This window comes from Passer montanus, unplaced genomic scaffold, assembly GCF_014805655.1.
Source record: "Passer montanus isolate IOZ18808 unplaced genomic scaffold, ASM1480565v1 scaffold95, whole genome shotgun sequence".
In the NCBI taxonomy this organism is placed as follows: Eukaryota; Metazoa; Chordata; class Aves; order Passeriformes; family Passeridae; genus Passer; species Passer montanus.
The window spans coordinates 695,822-721,899 of NW_024374923.1; the positions used below are offsets into that span (position 1 = coordinate 695,822).

General features: G+C 38.8%; 1 protein-coding gene across 1 annotated transcript; it reads right to left on the bottom strand.

Moving 5' to 3' along the window:
• Positions 1–5,520: 5,520 nt before the first annotated feature.
• SMARCA5 (SWI/SNF related, matrix associated, actin dependent regulator of chromatin, subfamily a, member 5) lies at positions 5,521–25,724 on the bottom strand. The gene is made up of 24 exons (XM_039696100.1): positions 25,620–25,724; positions 25,382–25,456; positions 23,052–23,218; positions 22,349–22,449; positions 21,638–21,738; positions 19,533–19,712; positions 19,005–19,160; positions 18,771–18,902; positions 18,431–18,499; positions 17,957–18,066; positions 16,911–17,137; positions 15,336–15,457; positions 15,095–15,247; positions 13,817–13,949; positions 13,234–13,382; positions 12,730–12,849; positions 12,383–12,493; positions 11,764–11,877; positions 11,024–11,146; positions 9,701–9,833; positions 8,625–8,743; positions 7,248–7,460; positions 6,711–6,821; positions 5,521–5,817 (listed from the first exon to the last, which is right to left on the bottom strand). Exons 1-24 carry the CDS (start codon positions 25,707–25,709, stop codon positions 5,752–5,754), a joined length of 3,075 nt encoding a protein of 1,024 aa, XP_039552034.1. The 5' UTR covers positions 25,710–25,724; the 3' UTR covers positions 5,521–5,751.
• Between the last annotated feature and the right edge of the window lie 354 nt (positions 25,725–26,078).

Sequence of the window (26,078 nt, forward strand, 5' to 3'; positions counted from 1 at the left end):
CACTGTTTATTCCCCTCAACTGCTTTCTGTCTTTTTGAGCCCTTTGAATAAATTTTAGCTATCCAGCAAATCAAAGCCAACTGCAAACAAGCTTGCATTCACAGGACAGCTGTTGTAAAGAAATATAATTTCACTTAAAGGAATTGATAGGAACAGTGCCAACCAACCAAACTAAACAAAAGTTTGGGATGCTGGTGGGATGGACTTTTCATCAGAGAAAAAAAAAAGTGTTCTGTCATTTGGATTATTGATATACTATTCTTTAATAGTTTAGTACTGGTAAATAGATATTCATACTGTCTCTAAATGTTACAGACAGAAAATCCAAGCTTTGTAGTATCAGGATCCAAGCTTTTACCTCCTTTCAGTAATCTAATCCTTTTCCTCCAGGTATTACAACACTTGGCATGACATCAACACTTGCTTAGGGGGTAATAAAACCAGGAAAGTGGTAAACCAGGGCAGTACCTTTAGGAAAACACTAAAAAGAGATGGCTGTCTCTTATGAAACTCAAGGTTTTTATGAAATATTTTTTGACAAGAGAAAAACATGGAGAGAGGCTATTTGGAAGAGCATGACAGAACGACTTCAAACTGAAAAAGGTTTAGATTAGGTATGAGGAAGAAATTCTTTACCTGTGAGGATGATGAGGCACTGTAAGAGGTTGATCAGAGAAGCTCTGGATGCCCTATTGTATTTGCTGGGACCTCTGTGGCAGGGAGGAATGATGAATCTGACTCCATGTAGGCTAATTTATTACATTATAATACCATATTAGATTAAAGAATACTATACTATACTAAAGAATACAGAAAGGATGTCTACTGAAGGCTGAAAAGATAATAATGAAAACTTGTGGCTCTTTCCAGAGTCTCAACACAGCTTGGCCCCAATTGGCCAATGAGTGAAAACAACTCACAGCAGAATCCAGTGAAACAATCACCTGTGGGTAAACAATCTCCAAACACATCCCACATGTGTGAGCACAACACAGGAGAAGCAAATGAGATAAGAATTTTTTTCCTTTTTCTCTGAGGCTTCTCAGCTTCCCAGGAGAAAAATCCTGTACAAAGGGATTTTTTCAGAGAATGTGAACGCCACAGATGCCCCATCCCTGGCAGTGTTCACGCCCATGCTGGATGGGGCTCTGAGCAGCCTGGTCTAGTGGGAGGTGTCCATGCCCATGCAGGGGGCTTGCAAGGAGATTTTCTTTAAGGTCCCTCCCAACCCAAACCATTCTGTGATTCTATGGCCATAATTGCAGAACTGGCAACCTTCTAATTTCATATTGGCCTGTTTTTGGGATACAGTTTGTTGTCAGTGTTGTTTCTCTGAAAAATGCAAATGTAAAAACATCATGTGAATGCTTCTTTTTCCTAGCAATTGCCCCTTCATGTTCTTCCTACAAATTACAGAATAGAAAGCTGGGAGATTTTACAGCTTTATGGAATAAAGTTTTCCTGGTTTGTATCTTTAGACTAAAAGTACTAAATTCTCACCACAAAGAATGGATTCCTCAGAATGCACTTAGAGCATCTCTTAAAAACTCCAGAAAATACATTATCTTAAATAGCGTAATATACCTGCTGCTCCAATTTTAAATTTGATTTTAATTTTTTCCCAATTCTGAAATAAGAAATTGGTGAAGAATTACAGAGACATTTAAACAGGTGTTGAAACTTACATTAGTATTGTGCATAGTCCAAGTTGCTCAGCAAACTTCTGTTATATTAAATTGTCTCTTTCAGTAAGCAGAGGCTTCTAGAGTACTTTTTTTTTTGCAAATTTTGGGAAAAATAATCAGACAAGTTTTAGGAGGACAGGAGTTTTAGCTCTTGATGTGAGCAGCTTTTTTCTTGTCTATTTCTTGTCTACGCCTTGTCTGTTACCTGTTAACAATGAAAATTTTCTGAAATTAGATGTTATCATCTTTTACAATAAAGCATACTGCCTGGACCATAAGGCCTAATTTTGCTGGAAAACAATAAGATAATTAATAAACTGGCAGCTTATGGCTTCAAGACCAGTTGTTATTCAGTTACATTTTCTGTTGAAAACAGATCACACAAGAATTGTACAGAATACTTCTAAAGAGCTAATGCTTCTTTAGAGTTAATTTTCTAAACCAAGAAAACTTCAAATTAAATTTCGTTGTCTTTGTACACTTTAAATAGCATTACTTTTTTTTTTTGCCTTGAGTTTTCCTTTGAGGAATACAAAATAACTACTCTTTTAATAACTTCTTTTCCTGAAAACAAACTTCATTACTTAGGTTATTCCAGTCAGAAATACAGGAATCAAACACTTGTACACCGAGGCTCATTGACTTGGATTGTTCTCAGTTGCAGACTGGGTGCAGAATAACTCATCTAAAAATGAAAATAATTCTTGATCTTGGTCTGAATGAATCAGGCCAAGGGTGTCACACCAGGGCAGTGCTCACACCCACTGAACTCACTCACTGATGGGAGCTGTAATCAGGTTCCAGGGAAACTTCTGGTAGCAGCAGTATTGGACCAGAAATAATTTCGGTTTTAATTAGTCCCTCATTTATCAGTCTAAAGCTCAGCTGTCCTGTCAAGAACTTAATTTTACTTGTTGTAATGTTATGAGGCTGGTAGTTGCTTCTATGTGGTTGTGGGGTGCCCTCTAGTGAAGAGAAGAGAGAACTTGCTTGAAAAGAACGGCACTGTAAGAGTCGTAATTCAGGATGAATTGTAACAGAAAATGAGACTAAAACCCATGATAAGCCAGTAGTGATAGTCATGGAACACACTGTTTTCACATACAAAAATAAATACACTTAAAGTTAGGCAATTCCTCTCCTGAGAGTTTTTGAGAACATCTTGGTAACAATTCAATTTAGTAATTTTAGATTGACTGGATAACGTGAAAGGTGTTAATCTCCTTTACCAGGATCTCAAATCTATGAGTGGATCCAGTTCAGAATCTCTGTGACTCCTTCAGCTGCAACACTGAGGTGTTCCTCTGCCCTGGGCAGTGCCAGCTACAGCCAGACCACCAGGAATAGGGATGGATGTCTGGGATGGGTGCCTGGCTGACTCACCTGGATTCAAGGTTCTGGTATGTAAACAAAGCACACATGGAATGGTAGCAGGAATTTTTAGATCCTGAGGGCCCTTTTGCATAGGAAAAAACCTAAGGAATTAGACTTGATTTTCTTGCAACGTAAAAAACAGTGATTGGTGTGTATATGATACGAAATAAAAGGAGAGAACCATGCCTCCTGCTTTAAGCCAGATAAATTCAAATTCCCCTAGTCTCTTTTGGGTCTCCTGAGGGGGAGTTTTTGCCCAAATTAGACAAGTGTTTTGTTAGATAAATGCAATAGCCTCTCTGCATTCACACTAAGGAGAAACAAGCTCTCTTAGAACATATTTTATCTGTTCTAGTTTAGTAGTCTGCCTTAAAGAAAGATTAATCCTTTCTGCAAGTGCCTCTTTCTGCTGTTGACTTCAGATGTATTTCACAGCAGACTTCAGACCTCTGTCCAGATGAATCTGATACTTGGTGTTCTCTAGTCTATATAAATGTGCATGAGGGGAGTCCTGGTTTGTTTGGGCTTTTTATGTGTTAGGGGGTATTTTTTTAAGTTGGCAGACAATGTTTTCTCAAATTTTAATGAGGATCCCAGCAAGTTTTTATTTAGACTAATTTAAAACAAGTGTTCATGGTTTCTTTTGGAGTTTTTTGATAGTATTTGGTTGGGGGGTTTTTGGTGAAAATGGATGCTTTTAAAGGAAGGCTTCAGCTTTAAAGCATTTTTCTTTAGGGTATGCTAAGTTTAAGCAGTTGATTTCTTCGAGGACTGCCAGGACAATTCAGTGTGTGACATGCTGTGGTGTGGAGACAGATGAGCACACCAGCCCTCTCCCTTGGAGAGACATCCCTTGAATGGGCTATGACAAAATCTTCCCAACCCTCCTGGATTGAAAGATCCTCCAGTCATGGTGAGCTCCCAGCATGCTTTGGAACCCCATGTAGGTTTTTTGGGACTGATTGGTTTTTCCCCTTTTGTACCACCCCTGCTCTTCCCCATAAAACCCCATTTCTGCCCTGTTCAGGGGGAAGCTGCCATCACTGGGGTCCTTTGCAGGGTGCTGGAATAAACGTCACCTCTGTGGAATAACCACACGGTGCTCCTGTCCCTGTCCCTGTGCTGGCCTGGGTACACCTGGCAAGGCAGAGCTGAAATCCCTGCTCAGAGCTGAAATCTCTGCTCAGACCTGAAATCACTGCTCAGAGCTGAAATCACTGCTCAGACCTGAAATCACTGCTCAGAGCTGAAATCCCTGCTCAGAGCTGAAGTGCCTGCTATGGCTGAGGTTACCCTGCAGCTGAAGGACTGATTCCTAGAAAGCTGTCTCTTGTGGGACCTCTCTCTGGGAAGGTTGTGGTGTCCAGGCTGAGCAGTCAGACCCCTGACCAGCCCTTCCCTACACTGTGGCCTGGCTGTTAACACTGCCAAACACTATCATGTTGCTGGACTATTTGAAGAGCAAGTGTGGTTACTCACCTTGTTCTCAGCAGATTTGCAAAAGAGTCACAGACAAACAGAAACTCATGTCCTGTGCCAGTAAGAGCTATGCTGCACCTGGGACTCCACAGCAAAACTGATTTTTCATAATTTCTGTTTACACAAAGCTGCTGCCTTTTAGATTTGGGTTCTTACCAGGCAAAAACTGAGCAGAGCTTATGAGCATTTGCTCCACTTTGGTTTGTTTTCTTAGTAGATTCCAAAACTATGCTACATTAGTTGATGGCATCTCAGTCAGCAGATGTCAGATACAGCATCAGGAAGAGACAATGTAGGGATCACTCATGCATGACACTGTGTGACTGGCTCAGGGCAGAGTGAGAGTTGTGAACTACAGCTGGAGTCAGCACCAGCTCCCTTCCCTCTAGTCACAACCATCTCTGCATTTACCACAGCTGAGTGTGTGAGAGAAGGGGTTGTTTCCTAAATTGACGCTTCTCCTTGTTCTGACTTTGTGGTTGCTTGCCAACAGACCAAATTCCACCATGCTTAGGCCATTCTAATGAAGTGCAGACCTCAGCCTGACTCACCAACCTTTCTTCTGGCTCAGATTTTATGCAAAAAGTGTTAACAGTTTTGTTCCAATCATTATTCTAAAAGTAAATAACCTGCCTTTCCACAAATTTCAAGGAACTGAATATATTGGTGCAATATATGCTTCTGGCTCAGATTTTATGCAAAAACTGTTAACAGTTTTGCTCCAATCGTTATTCTAAAAGTAAATAACCAGCCTTTCCACAAATTTCAAGGAACTGAATATATTGGTGCAATATATGAAGTTAAAGTCAGAGCCACAAAATTTCCAGAAATACTGTTTGAGTGGTGGCTTGTACCAAGAAAACACCACTAAACAGTTCTATTTATCATAATGTTCACAACAACCTAAGATGAAACAAACTGGGGGATGACTAAATAAATATGCACTGAAGTTGAAGCACTCATGAAAAAAAGTCACAAGATGCCTTATTAATAAATGAAGACAATTTATTACTTCAAGTGTTAATGGTAAAAAAAATTCAGCACAGCTGTTGCATTTAAAAAAGTGAAACTACAATTAAGTACTATGTTCTAGTTCAATAAACAGATGAACCCAATGTTCTTTAAAACAGTTAAGCATTATACAGTACATCTTATGAAGACCCGTAAATTAAAGAACTACTTCTTAAATTTAGAGATTAAAAAACTTCTGCATTCACAGCTTTAGCTTCTTTTTTCTCCCACGCCCATCAGGAGTGCCGTCCATTTTGCGCTTCTGTGCCTGCAAGGAAAGATTTTATAGTAAGTTCTTGTCATACAGAAAGCCTGTGAGCAAACAATGCGTTTCAAAACAAAGCAGATGAAGAAGATTGACACCCTGGCAGCTTTAAAATGTGACAAATTGCAAATGTGGCATATAGTAAAAATGCCTATCTTTGCTGTTGTTTTTCACTCTCCAAATCTGGAAAAGTACAATTTCACAGAGGTAAAAAGTGTATAAAAACAAGTAAGGATGTTATAAAGTTTCCTATTACAAAAAGGTATTACTAAATGCCTGTTTAAATGCTCTGTGAACACGTCTAAGAAACTTAATAATCCATCACTATTAACCTTACTGATTTCTGCACATCTGTCAAGTAAGTTGTGCTTCAAAGTTTTTTCTACAACAGCTCTAGGCAACAACCAGAACAAACGGAGGTAAGAAAGTGCATACAGGTGATGTTTTGTTTACAAAACAGGCCTGCATATTGGCAATACCTTGAATTTAGTCAGCAAAGAGCGCTGTCAAGCATATGTGCTGTTTTCCCATATCTAGCCCTAGAGGCCCATTTGTAAATAGATCTGTGGATGATTTAGCAGATTATATAAATCAAAATGCCAAACACATCCCTGATGTACTTACCAGGGTAAATCTATACAGTGTACCAACCCAGTGATCCAAAACGTAGCAAGTTTATCTCCTCCAAAGCATGTGAGGTACACTTAAGAACCCTTTTTCCTTTATTTGACATCCTCAACTGGACTAGCTGAACACTGACATGAATTGTAGGCAGCTTTTAACATTGCTCTCTAAGTTGTTGGTTTCAAATAACTTCAGATATCACTTGTCCTAAACACTTGGGAAAACACTGTTTTCAAGTGAGCTTTTTCATGGAAATGGCTTTTAAATCTTACTGAAGATGGTTTTGGTCCACGTTTCTTCTTTTCTGCCTTTTCCTTTTCTTCCAGTTCCATGTTTTCTCTTTCAATGAGAGTGATTAAAGTATTACACCTCCTTTGCAGCTCCTGCATTACACAACATATTCAATCAGTACCTTAGGCAGCCACTTAATGTAAAAATCCTCTTTGAATATTAAAAATACTGGTGAGTAGGTAAGTATTTCGCTGGATCTTGTCAGAGTAACAAGGAATTAAATGTTTCATGATACTTACTTACTGGCTGGCTTCACAGGGATGGATTTGATTGCAGATGTTTGCTTTGTAAAACACATTTATATTTAACTCAAATGGAAAAGGGTACCTTAGAATTTTGAACTTCTCCTCCCATTTGCCATGGCTGCATTTGACACCCGTACAGTTGTCAGAAAGTTATAAACAGGTAAAGCTTTGTTCCCATGCACCTACCTCAGTATTTCAGCAGCAATTTAATTAGTTTAATATTGTGACAGGCATTCATGAACAAAAAAGAGCTATATATATATATATAAATACCATTGCAGTTCTGGACTTGAGAAACCAGTCAAATCTGAATTGCGGCGAGTTTCGGATACATTGTCTTAATTCATCATAGACATTTTCTTTATCAAATCCCAGTTTGTGAAGCATACAGATTAGGAAGCGATCCTCCTCTTCAGTGTAATTCTTCCCTTTATTAGTACCATAGGATATTCTTAGTTGGTGGAAAGGGGCTTTATATCTCCCAATCTGAATAAAACAAATAAGACCACATAAAGGTAAGAAATAGGTCAGAATTAGCATGGAAGTCTTTTGTATAAAAGCAATAAATCACATGAGGACAGAAAACTAGATCTTTAAGGATCACCCTTGCTAAGCCTTCACAAGAAAATTACTGTAGGCTCAGGATGGTGCATTTATCAAAGCTATCTAAACTGGCAAATTCTGGTTTAGACAATAGACAGCCTTGTAATCTTTTGACTAATGGCAGACTTTCACTACACTTAAAAATAGGCAAGACTGGTCAGGATTCAAATGAAAACCATCCTTTTTGACACAAATCCTCAGGAACTGGTAAAATCAAGAGTAAGAGTAAAAATGTACATGAGAGTTAGCACATGGTTTGGTTGCCTTCTTGTTTATTGAGTCTGACACTTCTTCCCTAGAAGACAACTAACTCAGCAACCTGAAGTGGGGAGAAAATTCCAATAAAGTGTCTTAATTAGCTATAAATCTCTTCACCACCAAATACTACTTGGTGAAACACAAACAACAACAAAAGCCTCCTCTGTTGGATTAGTCTTTTTAAAATGCTCTCTAATCTCATGTTCCCAGCTCCATCTTCCACTATCTCTACCTGTTTCTACCTCTCTCCATTTCTCTCTCCACCTGTTTTCCTCTGTTTCTCTCTCCCCATCTCTCTACCCCTTTCTCTCCCCACCTACCTCTCTCTCTTTCTCCATTTCTCTCTCTCCATCTCTCTATCCCTCTCAATTTCTCTCTCCATCCCTCTTATCCCCCCATTTCACCCCCTCTCTCCATCCCTCTCTCTCTGACTCCATCCCTCTCTTGCCATTTCTCTCTCTCTCTCTCCTCATTTCAGTTACATGTGTCCAGAAGGAACTGTGCTCCTGCCCAAAGCCTGTCCTATGTGGAGTTTGCTACACATAGTACTGCACTGTGTGCTGTAGTACAGAAGACTGTTACAAACACCAGGGTACACCATAGCTAAGGGTGTCACCACAGCATTTCCATGGGATGGAAAAGCCATAGGAAGAAATTGCTGAGTGTTATGCAAAGAGGCCAATGTCATGCCCAAGATGTCTTCATACATCAGCAGCACTGGCCAGACAGGAGTCCTGCATCTCCCCTCACTGGCACCAGGAAAAAAAGTAGGAAACTGAGCAAACCCACCTTTGTATCGAGAGCCTTTTTTATGCTGATTCGTCTCTGAATTCTGGCTTCTCCTCTTTCAATCTGAGCCATGATCTTCTCTATGTCTTGGAGTTCATTGCACCTTTCCCAGAACACAGCTAAGAAAAGAACCAACTGCTTAGTTTCTTATCATACATTGTAAAAGTCAGAGGTTTGACCTTAAAAAAGGATGTTAGCTGTTCCTTCCTTTTACCAGAGCTTACTGCTGTGTAAAAACACACATGCCTTTAGCTAGTTAGAAACCTTCCCTCTGGCTACCATGTGCTGCAGTATTACAAATGCTATTTTGAAGAGGGTAGATAAAGGAATCTTCAGTTTAAGTGAGGTACAATACAGGCCAGAAAGATTTTTGTGTGGCAGTCTCCTCAAAGGAAAAAAAGCTTCTTCAAATGGAAACAGATGTAACAGAATACAGTTTTATCAAGAGAAGCAACTGAGTGCCTGAAGACAAGCAAGTGCCTAAAAGACAATTAGGTGTTTAAATAACGGGGTTTTTTAGAAGAATTTTTCACATTTTCAACCTTTAGAAATGTAGTGCCAGGACTTTGTAGCTACACTACAATGGAAAAAAATCTCTTCTAATGAGAGGTAAGCAGCCAAGTAGACTCAGGTTACAAAACTAGTGGTCACTGTAGATTCAATCATGATATATTTACTGTGTTTTGCTCTCAAGGAGGAGGTAAAGGTTAACTTCTCATTAATGAATACAAGGAAAATGGAAATCTCCCCAGCTAAGCAGTATTTCTCAGCATTTCCTTTTGCAAAAGTTAACAAGAACTGAAAACAGTGTTATGCAGTTAGATTCAGGATATAGTGAAGTGGCTCAGCAGGAGTTTACGTGTGCATTTTAGTACAGCCTTAGTTATGCAGGCAGTAATGATGGTAAAAGACAGATCAGCAGATCCAAAATCCATGAATATAATTCTACCCCAAAAATCTTAAACAGTAATGTAAGAAATTCTTGAGCAGCAGTAGGATGCTACCATGTTCTCAGGCAGCTCAAATGAGCCAAGCAGAGTTAGATACTCCCAGAGCTGAGTACAGAATTAAGTTACCTGAATACTCAATGACTTCCTCTGGGGTTTTTCCTTCGACTTCTCGTGCTATATTTTCAATGTCATCACGGCCCCACTTCTCATTGGCTTTGATGAACTGGTTGAAATCTCTCTTATTCCAGTTAGTGAAGCCCTAGACATCAATCAAGAGGAAACATTGCACAGAGGTTCAGGATTTGTCCATCTCTGAATTTGATTCAACAGGCTTCTTGAAATTGCCTGTAACACTTCCATCATTCCACAGTGTTAAACCTTTTCTTTCACTGCAGTTTAACTTAGTAGAACTGTTTTTATACTGCAGTCACTGTAGTATCTGCATTTAAATGGACTAGTACTAGTTCTTTATTTACCTAGTAATTTCTGATAAGTTTTCAGCTGAAAAATTAACCCCTCTTCCTAATAGTCTCTCAGTGGGATTGCTTTCTAAGAAACAAAAATTGCTCAAGTGAAACAAGCAGTGTGATGGCTTTTGTTTTGTCAAAAAGGCCCCCCAAGGCCCTCACAGGCACCCTCAGCCATTGCACCTGGTCACTCTCCCTCAGAAGGACTGAAGCCATCTTGTGCTGCTGATGCTCAGCAGGGGCACAAGTAGCACTGCTGAAGTCATGAACCAAAGTAGGTTCATTTCATATTACCAGTAACTTTTACAAGTAGTGGGAAGTAGCAAGTTCTGCCAGCCATGTTGTGATTTAGCCACAGCTTACTGGACTGTACTGATTCCTGACCTCTGTGATTCTGGTGTCTCCACAGTGAGCTGTTCCAGCTCATTACTACGCAAGCAAGAAATCCTGTCCTGTAATTCCGATCCCCTGCCAAAATACAATGTGTAAATACAATATGCAAATAAGGCATATCAGGCATTCACCTGTTTTAAATTATTTAAATATACACGCTTCCTAATTATATACCTATTCAGCTCTTTTACTGAGGGGAACTATCCACTACCAGATGTAGTTCAGGAAAACTGACTGTTCAGACTCCTAGATTCATTTCCATGTGGGTGTGAAACTGAGACAGAAGATGTGCATTAAATAAAGTCGAATGCAGAACACTCAGCTCTGCAGCCATTCTACAAGGTCCCATGGAAAGACATCACAGTCTACAGGCAATGCCAGCCTAGGATTCAGGAGAATCCAAGTGCACTGACTTGGTGCACATTCCTCAAAGATATCCTATGACATAGGCCTATGACAAACCTAATGCTAGAAACTCTTTTCAGTCAGAACCAAAATTTGCATCAGTGACCAAGAAATGTTCCCATAACACTGTGAAACACAAAACAAGGTTCAGCTGATTTCAGTCTCACTGAAGACTCAACAATACCTGGGTTAGAAGCTTCTCTTTTTCTTCTAGTTCTTCATCATTAAGAGGTTCAGCCTCATCAATCTTAAGCTGCTCTTCCTTTTGTGCTTGGGCTGCATTTGGGAGATCAGGATTACGAGGTACCTGAAAGGTTTTGCACTTTGTAAAACTGAAATAATTTTTCACAGATAATTACTAATTGTCACCTTTCTGTTAATATAACCTAATAATTTCTACAGCTGAACATAATTTTATTCCATTTAAATTACTGTGAAAGTCTGGAAAAGTACATATTCTCCTACTGTTGCATTAAACTGTTCCATTGTGAGAATTTAGAGAATCACACAGAAGGGACTGGACCTGAAAGATCATCTCTTTTCCAGCTCCCCTTCTATGGGCAGGGACACCTTCTACTAAGACAAGACTGCTCAAAGCCTCACCCAACCTGGCCTTGAACACTTCCAGGCAAGTGGAATGTGGGTCATCCACAGCTTCTCTGGGCAAATTGTGCCAGTGCCTAACCACTCTTACAGTGAAGAATTCCCTTCCAATATCCAACCTAAACCTGCCCTCTGTCAGTTTAAAGCCATTCCCTTGTAAAAAGTGCCTCTTCAGCTTTCCTGTAAGCCCCTTCTAGGTACTGAAAGGCTGCAATCAGGTTGCTCTAGAACCTTTTCTTGTCTAGACTGAACAATCCCAACTCGCAGCCTTTCCCCTTAAGAGGTGCTCCATCCCTCTGGTTGAGGAAATTGTTCAGTTACCTTGTAACCAATTGTTTTCCTGTAGTAGAGAATCTCTTTTTCCAATAGTTCAAACAGGCGAGGAGGAAAAAACTGGAAGTCCTGTACATTTGGCTGTTTTGGAGGCCGTGGAGCCTGAAACACAAAGTTTGCACTTGCTCCCTTTCACATCCAGAATCTGCTTTCTTGTAAGAAGTGATTTAAGTTTATGAGCAAACAAAAAGCACTGTTGTTACAAAAATGCACTGTCTTAACTTGGGGAAAAAGAAGTCAGACGATGCAAGACACACCAACCACCACAAAGAATTCTAAAAGCAAAAGAGCAGGGAGAGAAGGGGAAGAGGTCTTTTGGGAGGAGGAGGCTGGTGAAAAAGTCAGGAAAATTTACAGCTGCTTAAATAAGAACCAGAAAAAACTTGATCTTAACCTCCCTAACATCTTACAAGTTTCATACTGTTCTTATTTTTTCTCCAGATGTTTGTCTCAAGTCATTCGCAATTTTTTTCTAAATTTAAAGTCTCTCCAATTTATAAAAGTGAACAGAGCAGTTTTTATGACTAAAGACCTATTTGTTGCTTACAGCTTTAGCCATTTACCATGCAGATTTTAAAAATCTATTTCTTTTGATTAGTCAACTCACCTTGGGTGCTTTTGGTTCACTGACTCGAAGAGCCTCTCTGAAGTAAGCATCCACAGCATAATTGGCTTTTCTTTCTCTTTTAGGTGGTTCTATCCACTCTGTAAATGCCAACTATAAAAACAAAATCCATCACACCCAAAAACAAAAATTAAGTCTTACAAGATCATCAGACCAGATACAAGTTTTACATAAAATTAGATCTACATCTACTTCATTATAAGTGTTATAAGTGTTTTTATTTAAACTATTTTCATAGATGACACTGTATTTTACCCAATACCTCTTAAATAAGTATGATTAAAACATGCAATTCAGTGCATTCCTCCAAAAGAAACTTAAAACATTACCTTCTGTTTTTCTCTGTAGTCTTCCCCTTCAAAATTATACACGCTAGATTCAGTATCCATAGTAAAATTCCTAAGGGAGCTTTCACCCATCTTTGAAAGTTTTTCGTTCATTTCCGCAGTCTTGGACAGGGGATACAGAAAAGAACAGTAGCCATTTGGATGGTATTTCATTATTTAACATCTCATTCCCAGATAGAACGGGAGCCACTTTGGAAGGCACGTCATTACTAAACACCTCATTCCAGAAAGGAGTCACTCTGAAAGGTACTTCATTTTAAAACATCCCATTGCCAGAAAGAAGAGGAGCCATTCTGGAAGGTACTTGATTATAAAACATCTTATTGACAACATCAGAATAAACAAACACGACTGAGTAACACAAAAACCCTCTACAGCAAAACCCCTTTTCTCTCCAGCTTGGAACCAAGTTATCATCCAGAGACTCACTATCTTGCCATCACATTTAAATCTACATGTGAGCTTCCCCTTTTCAAACCTTCTCACCTTCTTTGCCCCTCTTTCCAAAATATGATCAATATCTTCATCTGTAATCTCACTATCCTTTGAGGCAAACACGTGTGTTGCTCCATGTCTGATCATTTGCAGCATTTCATCCTTTCCAAGTTTATTCAGGTTTTGATCCACCAATCTCCCTAAAGATAAAAACGCTTGAGGATAGCAACTCACTAAAGAGTTTATGTTATGGAAGGAGCAATACAGGGTTTTTCTCCCCCTTATATTTCCAAATACGAGCTACATATTACTGATTCCAAGCAAGTCAGCTAAGGTTACCTTACTTTTCTCCATCTATTAGAAAGAGGAAAGGCATTCATTTCCCCAGTTTAAAGAAGAAACTGAGTGACTTAAAAAGCCAAATCTGACTATATGCCACTAGGGAGGTAAGCAAAAAGTTAGTGAGGAAATGCCTACTCCTACTATAAAACAAATTTTCAAGTGGATGAGGCTGTTGCACACTCTCTTCAGAGTTCAGATGAGGCAAAAGCAACATTCCCACTTGTTCTTACTGGCTGATTCCACCATGGTTTACACTGGGAGAAGAAGGGAATTTCATCCTTCATGTACTTGCCTTGCTGGATGACGATGGAATCGAGGCGCAGTTTCATTTCCGCGCGCTCCACTATCCTTTCCTCCACAGTGTTGTCTGTGATGAACCTGAACACCCGGACAGTCTTGGTCTGGCCAATTCTGTGCGCTCGATCCTGCCCAAAACAGGAACAAAAAATTCAACACTTGCCTTCCAGCATGACTACATAATTAGGTTTAAGATTTTCATTATTTCCAGCAGAAGAATTTACAAAACAGAACAGCTCAGGCTACTTAAATGTTTACAGCTATCCATGGCTACCCAAGATATGACATTTTTATCCACACTGCAAGTCTGGGTTTTTTTTTTTTTTTTCAAAAACATTAACAGTGAGTCTGTCCCTATGTCATAGCTAAAAAGTAGCAGGTTTTGGGGTTTTTCGTTAAATCACACAGGGGAGAAGACTTGGATGCTTCTGACCTTAAGCAACCTTCCATAGAATCAAAGCATGAAGAAATCATCTCTATGCTGACCAAAAGCTGCCTTTCTCAAAACCCTTCAGCAGTGCCATAAATAGTTCAAGAAAAATACAATACCATGCCTCTCCTTATTAGTGAAATATGAACTACTGTGAGAATCAGAATTCTCAAAATACACCTGTAGTGGTAGCTGGTACTGCCTCACTTGAGCTATTAGACACCAGTTCCATCATTGTTTTGAAGCAATTTTTGCTAGAGTAACAAACCACTGACAGTTTTTAGATAGCTTTGCTTTCTTAGGTGGTCACTAATGTCCTTGACATGTATCCAGGATGGAGATGCATCCAAATGTACTTAAAAAAACCTCTAAAGATAGTTGCTAAAATGAGATTCTTCTATTACCATCACCATAAAAGCAGTTTTTGAAAAGTTTAATTCAACTTTTCTTTATCTCATTTTCAAGATCGCAGGAATAACAGTGCAAACACATTCCCCTCCACTCCCCACAACAGTAAAGCTTTAAAGCTTTATGGTTTTGGGATTAACAGCCTAGACTTAATACATTTTTACTTACTCAAGTAGTCTATTTGTGTTAAACAATACTAAGAGGTGTAGCATACACCCAGCATTTTCCACTGCATAAAATACTGTATAACCCAAATGTGACTAAGGACTAATGATTCCACACAGTGGAAGCTGCACTTGAGCTGAAAATTAGTCTTACAAATCCTACTCCTGTGCTAAAATGGGAAAATACCAATTTATTTTGGAAGTACACATTCCTAGCAAAGTTCTGTGAGAAAAAGAAAAAAAACCCCAAAATTTCCATCTGAAATCTTACCATAGCCTGGAGGTCTACTTGTGGATTCCAGTCTGAATCATAGAGAATTACAACATCAGCAGTAGCCAGATTGATTCCAAGACCTCCTGCTCGTGTACTCAACATGAACACAAATTTTGAGCTGTCAGGATCATTGAATGCATTAATGGAAGCCTAAATAAATGAAAATAACATATCAGTTAAATAAAATGTTTTACAAGTAGTATTTTTACATTAATACAATCCTTAAAATTGTAAATACCTGTCGCTCATTGTGAGGAGTTTGTCCATCCAGTCTGCAATATTCGTAATTCCTCCACATACAGTAGTCTTCCAAAATATCTAGGACTCTTGTCATCTGACTGAAGATTAGAACCCTTGAGCCTGTTTGGGTAAAAAGGTTTCTTATGCTTTCACCAAAATGTAAGATTAAACAAACTCTCCATGTCTGCACTATCAGAAAAAGAAGGAGGGCAATTCCATGTACTAAGAAGAAAAGTAGTTTGAATTTCAGACCCCAAACTACAATGCAGGGTGGCAGCTGCTGCTGCCACAGCACATCCATGCCGTGGGACACATTTGTCTTACTCTGATATGTCACTGTCTAATTAATGGCTGGCTTTTCCCTTTCGTTTTGTGTTGTACTCCTTAAGAAAAAGTTCCCAGACACAGCAGAGTAAGATGGCAACACAAATAGAAAAACATCATCAAGTACAAATAATAAAATTTTGAAGTATTTGTTTGTTTTGGATTTAAGATCTCTAGAAATAAAGTGAATTCTTCTTAAGTACTTGTCAGTTTACTTACCTGCCAAGAACAACTTAAACAAAAAGTAAATGTTCAGTATTTTATGCATACACACTCATTTCCAGTCTACTGGAGAAAGTAAAACACAGGATATAACAAAGTTTCTAATTCTTTTTGTCCTTTGAATTCAAGGGTTAATAATACTGAACTGTCTTGTTTAAGATGATAATTTGATTTGAGACCAGTCCAGTATTAATTACAACACCTCACCAATAAACTTGATAACAGGAAGAAACCAAGTTCAAAAAAGCACAGTAACCACTAAATTGTTTGGTTTTTAGTCTTGAGTTATACGGCCACAGCTGCTTGGATGATATCTAGATACAAAGTGCAGTTTACTTTTACACTACAGAAGGCTGAGGTTTGGACATGGTTTTTTTTCTGCAAAGTGTCCCCACTCACAAACTTACCTCAAACTTCTTTAGCAAAGTTACTACTGTAACCATACACAAAAAAATAGTGAGTTAAAAATTTATTCCAGTGTCAAAAATTCTGTGGCAAGTGAGTTTTACAGTAATCCATTTCAAAACTTTGTCGCTACTATCAAATAACTTTAAAATAACTCAAGAGTTCCCCCATGTCTGAATGTTTATAGAATACACAGAAAAACCTCAGGTACTGTTCAAAATCACATCCAGCAAGAAAGACCAACATTTCACACAGGATTTGACTTGAACTCTGTACGAGGACTCTGAATCTGAAATGGTCCTTCATGGCAAATCAAAGATGTGGCTAAAATACTACATAATTATATTTCAAATAGCTAATAATACTAAGAAAGAAAACCTAAAGCCCTGATCAAATGATGTTTTTATGGTCTCAACTAAGCTGGGATGAAAAAATGGGGGGAAAAAAAAAAAAGAAATCAAAACACTTCAGCACAAAAAGCCATAACAGACTATTGATCCAAGCTGGTGTCATACTAGAAACCAACAATAATCCTGGCTAAAGTCTGCTGCTTTTTCCTCAGAATACACAAAAATATCACTGAACCAAGAAACTCTCAAAACCCCAGAAAGGAGATGCATACCTTGTTCTTTCAACTTTGGTAGCAATTTGTCCAGAACTACCATTTTGCCACTGTTAGTGACCAAATGCATGTCTGTTGTGTAAGGGGGGCCAGGCTCTGCTCCATCGAAGAGGTAAGGGTGATTGCAGCACTTCCGCAGCTGCATCAGGATGTTCAGCAGCCTCATCTTGTCCAGCTTCCCAGCTGAGTTCAGGATATCTATGTCCTTCATCAAGATTCGGGTATACCTACAGCAAGGAAAGCAAAAAACCCCTTGTGTTCACTCTAAAATGAAGCTGGGGGATGATTCACAAGCTGCATCTTTTGCTGGTGCAGTGGGAGGAGGAGGAAAGGTTTCAATGGTTGTAAGCCAGGAAAAGCCTATGGGAGACAGAACCTGCCCTCAGCATCATGGCAGCCTTGCACATGGTTTGGGTGCCATTCTTTTGCCTCTGGGCAAGTCAGAAATGCAGCAGAGTCACAGAATCTATCGGGTTGGAAGAGAACTCTGAGATCATCAGTTCCAACATTAGGTTAAACACCACCAAGCACTGGGTGCCACATCCAGCTTTTTCTTAAATACCTCCAGAGATGGTGAACCCACCACCTGTCTGAGCAGTCTATTCCAATGCTTGACAACCCTTTCCATTAAGAGATTCCTCCTAATGTCTGACTTGAACCTCCCTTGGTGTAGTTTGAGGCCATTTCCTCTTGTCCTGCAGCCTGGGAGAAGAGGCTGATGGCCCCCTCGGCTGCACCCTCCAATTGAGGAGTTGTGCAGAACCAAAAAGTTCCTCCTGAGCCTCCTTTTCTTTAAGCAAGAAGTCAAGCAAGTTTTCTTAAGTCTTTAGGCAATAAATATTGTCAAAAGCTCACCCCACTCTTTGTTTAATCAGGTAAATCTCCCTGACATGCATGGCTCTGTCGTAGCAGTGTCACAAAGAAATAGGTATAAATTGGAAGTACACCAGAGAGAAAAAATCGAGTTCCACACAACCTTCAAGCCACAGACAGCACATTCCTTCTGAGCCTTAACCACAGCCCAGTCAAGCACATGCATTAATTACCATTCTCGCTGCATTTTGCTGAGGCCCACATAAATTTTAACTTCCTTCTTCGGGGGCAAGCTTTTCTCCACATCAGCCTTGATGCGACGGAGAAGGAATGGTCGCAGCACCTGAAAGAGGTTCACCATTAAATGCATTTTGGAAACTGAAACACTGATCAGGTCAATGGATGAATCAAAGAGCAGATCGTCTTTATCACAGACACAAGACCCATTATTAGACAATCTGAAGAAAAAAAGCAACCTATATGGAGAAATTATTTGCTATAGATGGGATATACATTGAAAGACTCAAAGATTCAAGGTCAAAATGATCTTTTATATGGTTCTGTGTCCTTTGATTAATTTTGCTTGACTGAAAATTTGTGGAATAATCTCTCTCATGCTAATAGTCTATCATAAGAACCATTAGAAGAACTGTTTGGGATTTAACTTAGGTAAACATAACACTTGTACAAAAGGTAAAAGGACTCACCATATGAAGGCGCTCCACCAGTTTTTGATCCCCTAGACAGTTGTTGGTATCAAACCACGAATCAAAATCCTGTATCAAGAAAATCATCAGTTTATAAGAGCCTTTCTTTCAAGGTGCAATAGCATCACAATGGTGAACAAACACAACTCTCATATAGCCAGAAAGCAAAAGAACAAATTACCTTATTTGGCCTATTTTACAAAAAACTTTACAATACAAACATTTCTAACCCAGTCTATCACTTATCAGTAATTAACACCACTAACTATACACATCCAGGTCTACTTTTAAATCCGGAAAACCAGCAAAATTAATTTGATTAGCAGAAATGAAGACTTACTTCAGCTGAGTTAAAGACATCTGGCAAAAGGAAGTTGAGAAGTGCCCAGAGTTCATGTAAATTGTTCTGAAGTGGAGTTCCAGTTAATAGCAGCCGGTTGGTAGTCTTGAATTCCCTTACAATTTCTGATAACTGAAGGACATTGAGACATGACCAAGTATAAAACATTACTAGTCCCCATACCACCACCTAAATAACCCACACAAATCTCTTTTTCAGTGCGAAATAAATTACCTTTGATTTTTCATTTTTAATCCTGTGGGCCTCATCTATAACAAGGTATCTCCAGTTGAACTTTTTGAATACTGACTTCTCTTTGATAAGCATTTCATATGATGTTACACAGACATCCCATTCTCCAGGCAGCAACACATCCCTTACAAAGGCAGCCTAGATAACAAGGTGACAGCTGGTTACTGAGGCTTTGTCAAATTTAAACCAAAAAGAACACAGCAACACTGTTACAATTTTCCTGTTTAAAGTCTCCTGAAGGCAGTGTCCTGCCTTCATAAAAGGAGACTGCAAATCTTTGAACAAGAAATTATGAACATAAAAGTGATGAAGCACTATCTGGGCAACACACACATGAATTCTAAGCTGGTTATACTCCAAGTAGGCAGCATTGTAGGTCTTAAACCACTACAAGTCCAAGTAACGTCCCTCCCCAGGAAGGAAAGGGAAAGGATTTACACAGTGGCCAGCAAGATCACATGCTGGATTTACACAGGAACACACAGGAAAAACTACCATATCCAAACTTACTCGCTGGTCTTTGTCACCAATCAAACAAACTGCTCGAAGTGTTGGTACCCATCTCTTGAATTCATTCATCCAGTTCTGCAGAGTGGACTTAGGAACTAACACCATGTGAGGTCCAGGAATGTTTCTGTAGTGTTTCATATAGCCAAGAAGAGAAATTGTTTGCAGTGTCTTCCCAAGACCCTGTAAGACACATTAATGTGTTAGAAAAAAGAAAACAGAAGCCTGAATGAATGAGGGAGATACAAAAAGGATATCAAAACCTTGGTTAGGAAAAGCTCGGAGGGCTTCCCCCATTTCATTATAACAAAGTAGCAAGAGTATCACTTTGAAACCTTATGAAGTTAGAATTTTGTCTTGCCTTTCAAGTAAGACAACTTGTTAAAAGTACAAGGAAACATTATTTCCTAAAACTTTATTTTGTAGACTATGGTGTACTCAGGATATTTAGAGGTCAAACTTTAAAAATTTGACTTAGGTATTCTCTTAAACTTGACATAAAGTGAATAAATTAAGAACCCTTAGGAATTTTTAATTTATTCAGTTACTTGAGTATTAATATTAGTAACACTGTGACCACAGCATTATATATTGTCATATAAGCAGTCATATTTTGTATATATTATGTTATTAATGTTTCATAATTGTGGATACGTTCTAATTAATTTTTAAAAGAAGGCCTCCACAGGCCAGAAATGACATCAGGTCCTGTGAGGAAAGAGCCAAACAAGCGTAAAAAAATGCATAACTCAAAGAAGAAAACAAATACTGAGAGTCTGGTATAACACAGTATCTTCAACATATAATTTTAACTAAAACAAAAGTTTTAGTTACAAGGAAAAACTGAAAAAACAGATCATTCCTATACTTTAAGCAATTCAAAAATATTATTCAAATGCATGGGAATTAAAAACCCCAAACGCCATTAACAAAAGTAATTTCTGTTTCTAAAATTCGAGTCTTTCTCTTCAAAATAACCAAAATGCACCGGGTACAAGATGTGGAAAAGTGTTTATTGGCTGTGTGAAATGCGTTAATAACTTCAAAACAATTAATACCCAAGAAAAAACAAAAAAATATTTAATAATAATATTTAATCTCTTTAACACAAAATGGATATTGGAATACCACAAATCCAAGGGCTCAAAAGGTGTTTTTTGCTAAAACAACCCTCTCCACTTAGCCAAAAAAAAAAATCCTCTATTCAAAAGCATGTATGTTTAAAAAGACCTTGATGTATTTAAAAGTGTAGCATGTTGCTAAACAGTAATTTAAACTCTTTTGTCTCTAACTTATCTTTAAGTTTTATTACACAGAAGTGACAAGATACAGGAAATGCAATACACTGAAATTAATTAGATTTTAGACTTTTGTTTCTTCTTTTCTACTCCTTATGAAAAAGAGATACATCTAAAATTATTTAGGGGACAAAAACACCTGCCTTTGGAACTACTACAACTTCTTCCGCATTCATCCCTTATCTTTAGGGGAAAAAGAATAACAAACAAGCAGAAGCTGCTATGGCCAGTGCCAACTGAAATGCCCATGGTCATGATGTATGAGAAATTTTAACACAGCTCTTTAGGTACATCTATCTTTGCATCATTTTTCCAAGAAAATTCCCACTGCTGTAGTTGTTCTATGGACATCAGTCCATAGAGGATACTCATATCCTAATATCTATATATGGCCCTAACAACAGGAAGTGTTTCCACATTTGATGCTCTTTTCATATATGACACTCTCCTCACAAGGGCAGCTGAAGAATAGCATAACAAAACACCTCAAATTTAGAAAGAAAAGCGAGGACATGTCATTCTGTGGAACAACTCCCCTCCACCAACTTCATGTTCCTAAAGGTTGACAGATTCCCTTTCCATATGACTATTTTTGAAACCTGCCTGCATGATTTATTTAAATTAAAATACCTTTGACACTTTTAAAATTAGTGACTTTAAACACAGTAGAAAAATAAGACTGGCAAATTATATATTGCATTTTGTGTTATTAAAACTCTCATATATATATATATACACACACTGCTGGACTAAAATGGCATTGTATTGCATGTGTTCTTAAGTGATCCTAAACACAGGCTCTGTGCATACCATTTCATCTGCCAGGATGCCATTGATGCCATTTTCATACAGAGAAATGAGCCAGTTCAGCCCTCGGATCTGGTAATCACGCAGCTTTCCCCATTTCACATCTAAAAGACATCAAAGAATAGATTAACAGATACACAAAAACTTCCGGAAAGAACTTCACCTGTTGGCTGCTAACTGACAGTGATTATCAAAGCTACAGAACAAAATCAAGTAGTAAATTCAAGGACAATGTAGAGTGGAGACAGCAACACATTAATTTTGTTGCTGCAAGTTGCTTTGTTTTCTGCAAGGACCCAAAGCACACAGAAATTCTAAATCCATCATCACTGTCAAAATCAGAACACAGTCAAACATTAAAACAACAGAATACCATTAAATGAATTGGAAGCTCTTAGGTGCTTTATATCAGAATATAGGTTACGTGTGTAAAAATAACAAGATGACAAACTTAAAAACTCTTTCCTCTTAAGTGAAACATAGCAACTGGATTTCTAAGGGACAAGACTCACTAGACTACCTTTCCAGCCAGAATGAAATCAGCAGTTCCTCAATAATACATCTGGTACCATTAGCTCAGTGCTGGATTTTTTTCCTCCCTCTCCTGTCCCACCAAATTATTTCACTATCCTTTGAAAGTATGCAAATCAAGTTCATTTTAAACATTTTGAAGAAAAAGAACAGGGGCAAAAAAAAAAAAGGAAGAAAACACACATGATGGAGATTCTTCAAATCGAGTGCAGACATTTGTTGTCTTGGAGCTTTCTGTTAACAGCTCCTCATCTTCTTCCTGCTCTGTTCTACGGTGCCGATAGCTGGAAAAGTCCAAGAAAGTAGTAAGTTTGTGGGCAAACTGAAAAGACATCAAATTGCTGCAAAATTAAATCTAATGTATATTAATGTATATATTACAAAACAGAATGCAAACACCCAAAGAAATTTCTAGCAAAATTCTTCACTACAATTCATGTTTGGCAGGCTCAAATATCAGCCCAAAGTGACTGGACAGGGATTAACATATGTATCAGTACTGGCCTTTAACTACAAGACAGGGAACAACACTGCATTTAAGTCCTGCTGCACCTGCCAAACACTGCAGCCGCACGAGCTGCGATGAAGGCAACGCAAAAATTTCTGGACTTAGAATTTTCAAGCTGCCTGCAAGGTGTTGCATAGTGATGATCTCCATGAGCTCTTACAATTTAGAGTCATGACTGCCTTACTTTTCTGCCCCTGCTTTTCTTCATGCTGGAAAGCATCAACACAAATTTCTTGTAAGTCCTTGAATTAAGCAATCATCAACTTACAGATGGGCAGTTGAAAAAAAAGGCACAGACACAGGACAAAAGCTTAGCAAGTTCAACTTCCACTTTTAAAGTACAATAAAATCTTATTTATAGTATGTGTCATCACTCACTCGCCAGCTGACAGTAAATTCTGTTTCTCATCCTTTTTTATTCGTGGACGTCCAGGTTTCATTTTTAAAGGTGAAGTTGGAGTTTTTTGAGCAGCAGGCTGAATGAAATGAGCAAAGAGCTCAGTCTGCTTCAACAGATACTCAAATCTGTTTGCTCTGTCTGTTTGCTGGTGACAAAGGAAAATTAAATGGAACAAGTATGAGACATTCCAGTATGTGTTAATTCAAAAGAAAAAGCAAACAAACAGTTTGTCAATATACATTCACGTTACTTCATACCCATCACTCCAACACCAAAGAAGAGATGAGTAACATCAATATACCTGATGCTGACAGATTCAATACTTTTTTGTGGGGCCAGGGCTCATCTTTGCTACACAGCAAGATCAAAGCTGCGAGACAGACCTGTGGCCAAGACTAAAACCTGACTTTGGCACAAAGATTGCCCCAGTCTCACTAGATAAGGCCAGACTCCCTTTAACAACTTTCTTCAATCAAAAGTGATAGTCCCACTCCCAAGAAATTTCCCCCCACGCATCACGCACAGGATTCTTCATTGTACTAATTCACTTCTAACCAAACTGGCAACTGCTCCCTAGTGGTGACCTGCCTGCTCAGTGAGACACAGCACCTCCCTGGGCTGTCAGATAAGCAACAGAGCTGGCATCAAAGGGGACAGTGACATAGCCACAAGGCAGAACATCTGTTTGTAGCAGAGACCTTAGATATGCTCAGGCTAACTCATCAGGCTGCCCCCTTTGATAGGAGTTGCTGTTTCTGCTGTGCAAGAAAAATGACAGCAGACAATATTAGTATCTGAAAGGTTCAGCTTCATTGAGATAGGTTCCATTTGGAATCAACACACCCTGCCAAGGCCACACCAAAACTCTGAACTGAGAAACAAGCCAAAGCCAGCTTCAAGGCCAACAGTAACCACTCTGACATTCTGCCACCTGCCACAGCATAACCTGGTATTTAGCAACTTGTAGCACAGCTACAGGAAGTCAGTTTTCTTAGTAAAAAGGAACGTATGTTCCAGGCCTCTGCAAGAGCAATGTGTTTTCCTCCTTAGTGTGAGCAGATCCTGCACTATGGAAGAGACATGAAGACAAAGTATTAAAGAGACCACAAAAGGGATCTCAATGTACCACAGAGGACACAGACTCACTCTAAGGGTATTTTAAGCTTGAATGACACAGCTACAATTCACATCCACTAAACTGAAGTTTTCCTGTCTAATCTTCATAGGTTTTGTTTCTTTACTTTGCAAGTTTCTGAGGTTTAAACCAGGTAAGATCTCACAATCATCTAAATTTCTGACCCTTACTTTTAAGGTTTTTTTTTTACTGGCTGTACAAAACAGAAGTAGAAGAGATGCAGACTGCATTGCAGAAGGTTCCTCATTCTAAAATTTAAGTAAAGAGTCTTCTGCAAGTTTTGGCCCTGCACACACATCCCCACACTTCCTTTCACTGCACTTGAGGATGTTCTTTTAAGGGACTAACAAACATTATCTCTTTTAGACAGCACACAGAAAAGACCAGGCTGTATTCTGCAACCCTGAGCTATCCTTACACCAACAGAGATGCTCTTCCCATTTTCTTTTTCAATTGCCCTTGTTATTGTGTCTGTCTAGAGACTAAAGGAGACAATTCCAAGTTCATTTCCTTCGGTGTGCCACAAAGTAGCACAAAGAAATATGCAGAAGATGACAGGGTTATTTTCAGTGGAAAGAAGAAATAACACAGGAAGCAGCAAATTATAAGAATCAGTTTCACTTTCCTATGAAGAAATTTCACATGCAGTCACAGACACTGGAATTACAAACAGGAAGAAAGGCAAACAGGCAGCAACTGAGAAAGAAACTGCAATGAGATGGTGAGGAACGGGCGACTCCATCTCTTACATTACAAAAATGATGAAAAAAATAAAAAACCATGAAAAAACCAAATTTTCTCCTTTCTAACCTGTGAATCACAGAATCAGCACCCATTTTCAAAAATCTTAGGACCCTAATTAAAGCTTCACAAGGATTCCTAGAGAATCTTTCCATTTCTGACTGAGAAGCTGAATGCTCACCTCTTTATAATCCCCCTTGCCTACAGGATGGACTGCTCTACAGGTAACTTTAAAATGCTGGGAAGGAGAATGGTCCCAGGAGTGTTCTTCTGAATATTTTTTGTTTCAAGTTACTTAAATATTTTTAATACCTAGACAAATCTTTATAAATCCATTTAAGATATTTCAAACAAGCAAACAGAAAACTAAAATCTATTTTAAATAAGTGCACAAGTACTGAATAGCTGTACACAGTGACAAATATTACATACCATTTTCTCTTCATATGTAGGATCTGTTTCCTGGATTTCTTTTTGCTTTGCCAAAGATGCATCATCAAAAGACTCCTGAGATGAAAAAGAATTAAGAAGAAATATTTCTGAAAAAGGGAAGATACCTATTTAAAGGAGAACAAGCTTGTTTCACATTGCATCAAAGCAGCAAAAGCAGGCTGTAGCACCTGATGTGGACAGATAGCAGTCAGCTCTCTATTATTTCCTATGCAATTACCTGGAGATGGATCGAAGACCCCTGCCACGGGGTGAGGGACAGAGCAGGGTCTCTGTAATCTGATTTAGCTCCATCATTAAGGCATGACATCAATGTGAATGGGGAAGACAGCTGTGGTCCAGGAGATCAGCATGCCACTTCTAGGGTGCTGAAACCACCCCTCATGAAGCTGGCTCTGAGGTGGACTGTGAAAGCACTAGCTCCAGGCCTGAAGTGAGGGTAATTTCAAGGTTTTTGCCAGATCACCCCAATCCCTCATCACTCTGTATTAAAGGAACAAATCTAAACAAGAATCCACCCTGCATTTTTGTCCTGAAAGCTGAGGAGGAGTTTAGGAAACTGTATTTTTCTCCTGTGCAGTTTATTAAATTAAATAATGTTCATCACCCATGGCACTACTAAGAACAGTAAAACCAGCTGGCTGGGAGAGGGCAGTCCTCCCTCACTCCCTTCCTGCCA